General features: G+C 40.3%; 1 protein-coding gene across 1 annotated transcript; it reads left to right on the top strand.

Annotated features, from left to right (window-relative positions):
- The first annotated feature begins 1,312 nt into the window (after positions 1-1,312).
- On the top strand, positions 1,313-2,258 carry LOC116980166 (C-C motif chemokine 20-like). The gene is made up of 4 exons (XM_033032272.1): positions 1,313-1,454; positions 1,556-1,670; positions 1,764-1,841; positions 2,115-2,258. Exons 1-4 carry the CDS (start codon positions 1,376-1,378, stop codon positions 2,143-2,145), a joined length of 303 nt encoding a protein of 100 aa, XP_032888163.1. The 5' UTR covers positions 1,313-1,375; the 3' UTR covers positions 2,146-2,258.
- The last annotated feature ends 253 nt before the right edge of the window (positions 2,259-2,511 follow it).

The raw sequence follows: 2,511 nt of genomic DNA, 5'->3' as shown, positions 1-2,511 counted from the left end.
TTTTTTAAACATGAAATGAATTACACAATGCACACAATATGCTTTATGATTTAATTTCTAAGCTGATTTCTCTGAATTCAAATTATTGTTTCATTGTGCTTAAAAAATGACTGCAGATATATATTTTTTTTAATTCTCTTTTTAGATTCATCCATTTTGTGCAGTAATTTTGCTTTTAATACCCAATTTGTACTACAGAGCTGGCCAAGTTTGAAAGGCTGTTCCCTTTAGCACAACACATAATCCTCCGCCATTTCCGCCACCTCCAACGTGACCCCACCACTCGCCACATCTTCCCATCTCCCCCCATGTCTGCCTTCCGCAAAGACCGCTCCCTCCGCAACTCCCTCGTCAATTCTTCCCTTCCCTCCCGCACCACCCCCTCCCCGGGCACTTTCCGTTGCAACCGCAAGAAATGCAACACCTGTCCCTTCACCTCCCCCCTCGACTCCATTCAAGGTCCCAAGCAGTCGTTCCAGGTGCGACAAAGGTTCACCTGTATCTCCTCCAACCTCATCTACTGCATCCGCTGCTCTAGATGTCAGCTAATTTACATCGGTGAGACCAAGCGTAGGTTGGGCGACCGTTTCGCCGAACACCTCCGCTCGGTCCGCCTTAACCTACATGACCTCCCGGTGGCTCAGCACTTCAACTCCCCCTCCCATTCCCAATCCGACCTCTCTGTCCTGGGTCTCCTCCATTGCCAGAGTGAGCAACAGCGGAAATTGGAGGAACAGCACCTCATATTCCGTCTGGGGTCCTTGCGCCCCTATGGCATCAACATTGAATTCCCCCAATTTGGCTAGCCTGTGCTGTCCCCTCCCCTTCCTTCACCCTCTAGCTGTCTCCTCCCACCCTCCCATCCGCCCGCCCTCGGGCTCCTCCTCTTCCCCTTTTTCCTTCTTTCTTTCCCCCCCCCCCATCAGTCTGAAGAAGGGTTTCGGCCCGAAACGTCGCCTATTTCCTTCGCTCCATAGATGCTGCTGCACCCGCTGAGTTCCTCCAGCAATTTTGTGTACCTTCCCTTTAGCTGTGTTGTGTTGTGCTGTGTTACATTTTGAATCTAAATGGAAATAACATAAGAAGTAAATACTACCTGCTACAATTGATCATGGATAGTGAAACAAAAGTATTAGGAAATACGTAGATTATGATATTATCAGGCTGCCAAGATATATTTATAAACAGTGTGGTGTAATCAGGTGAGGTAATATCGTGGAAAATCCAGAGGTCATGAGTTGCATTTCCTTGTTTCTAAATATGTCCCAATCAAAGTGTATATAAGCAGTTGACAGAATCAAAAAAGCACATCAGTTCACCGTTACCACCTCAACGTACTCCACAGCAAAGTTATCTTATAAACCAGTGATCAACAATGAACACTCTCAAGAGACTTCTCCCAGCAGCTATGCTCTCATTGATTGTACTGAACATGTTTGGTAATACACTATCAGGTAAGTCTTAGAGATGCCTTTTAACACATTCCCATAAATTAGATTTTAAAGAAAGTTATTTACTTGTGCTACATGCATGACTATATTTTTCATTCTTTCAGCTGCAGCATACAGAGACTGCTGTCTCGCATATTCGAGGAAGAGACTGCCACAAAAATTGATCTCTGGTTATGTGGAACAAAAATCCAATGAAATATGTGAGATAGATGCAATTATGTAAGTACAATTCGATAATATATTCCTTATGATCGTAGAATAATATTTATTAGATTTTTCAATTAATAGAACAACAATTTAAATATTTTATAGATTCTACACCGTCAGAGGAAGAGCAGTGTGTGCAGATCCTGAGCACCATTGGGTGAAGAAAGCACTGAATTTTTTGAGGTAAGCAACATAACAATTGACTGATCACATTGAGAAAGCTACAGCAGTGATCTGAAATGTATAAAGTGTTGCCAATCAAGAGTAGATGAGGGTTGCATCCACAATCAAACTTCTGAAGATAAATCTCAAAATTTTTATTTTATTTGCAAAGCTGCTGTAAAACGTAAACTACTCAGCAATATTTGATATTTAGATATTATTGACAGCACTTTCATTGATTTATTTTATTATAATATTTGATTATTTGAAACAATGATCTCTTTGTCTTCACAGCAAAAAGCTGAGAAAAATGTCACAAGATTGAGCCACGTCTCGAGGAAAGAAGTTGGCTGCATTTAGCTGGATTTATTTCAAGAAATCATCCTGCATAGTATCTATGCCCAGACAATGAAAGTTTATTAAAACTTCCGTAATTTGTATCAGTCACAATTAATGTGTAAACCACTTTATTTATAGTATGTTCAACTGAACTTAATTAAGTAACTTAACTGTATATTCTTATTTAATTTTTTGCTACATTATTCTGGTTGTGAATTAAATGACGATGATTGTAATATTACCTATTATGTGTGTCAGTCAATCTATGTTTAATTTATTGGAAAGTGAAAGATGCCAAGGAATATCTCAGAGTTCAAGTAGCACCGTGTTAATTGCCACCTCTGTGTATTTC

This window comes from Amblyraja radiata, chromosome 13, assembly GCF_010909765.2.
Source record: "Amblyraja radiata isolate CabotCenter1 chromosome 13, sAmbRad1.1.pri, whole genome shotgun sequence".
NCBI lineage: Eukaryota > Metazoa > Chordata > Chondrichthyes > Rajiformes > Rajidae > Amblyraja > Amblyraja radiata.
Note: the sequence above shows the minus strand (reverse complement) of the source record. Positions and strands in the feature narration are given on the sequence as shown.

Bases quoted from the DNA above. Each gene is read 5' to 3' on its own strand.
- LOC116980166 (XM_033032272.1), top strand. From the start codon at position 1,376: ATGAACACTCTCAAGAGACTTCTCCCAGCAGCTATGCTCTCATTGATT. The intron at 1,455-1,555 runs GTAAGTCTTAGA...TCATTCTTTCAG, and splicing joins GTTTGGTAATACACTATCAG to CTGCAGCATACAGAGACTGC. The intron at 1,842-2,114 runs GTAAGCAACATA...TTGTCTTCACAG, and splicing joins AAAGCACTGAATTTTTTGAG to CAAAAAGCTGAGAAAAATGT.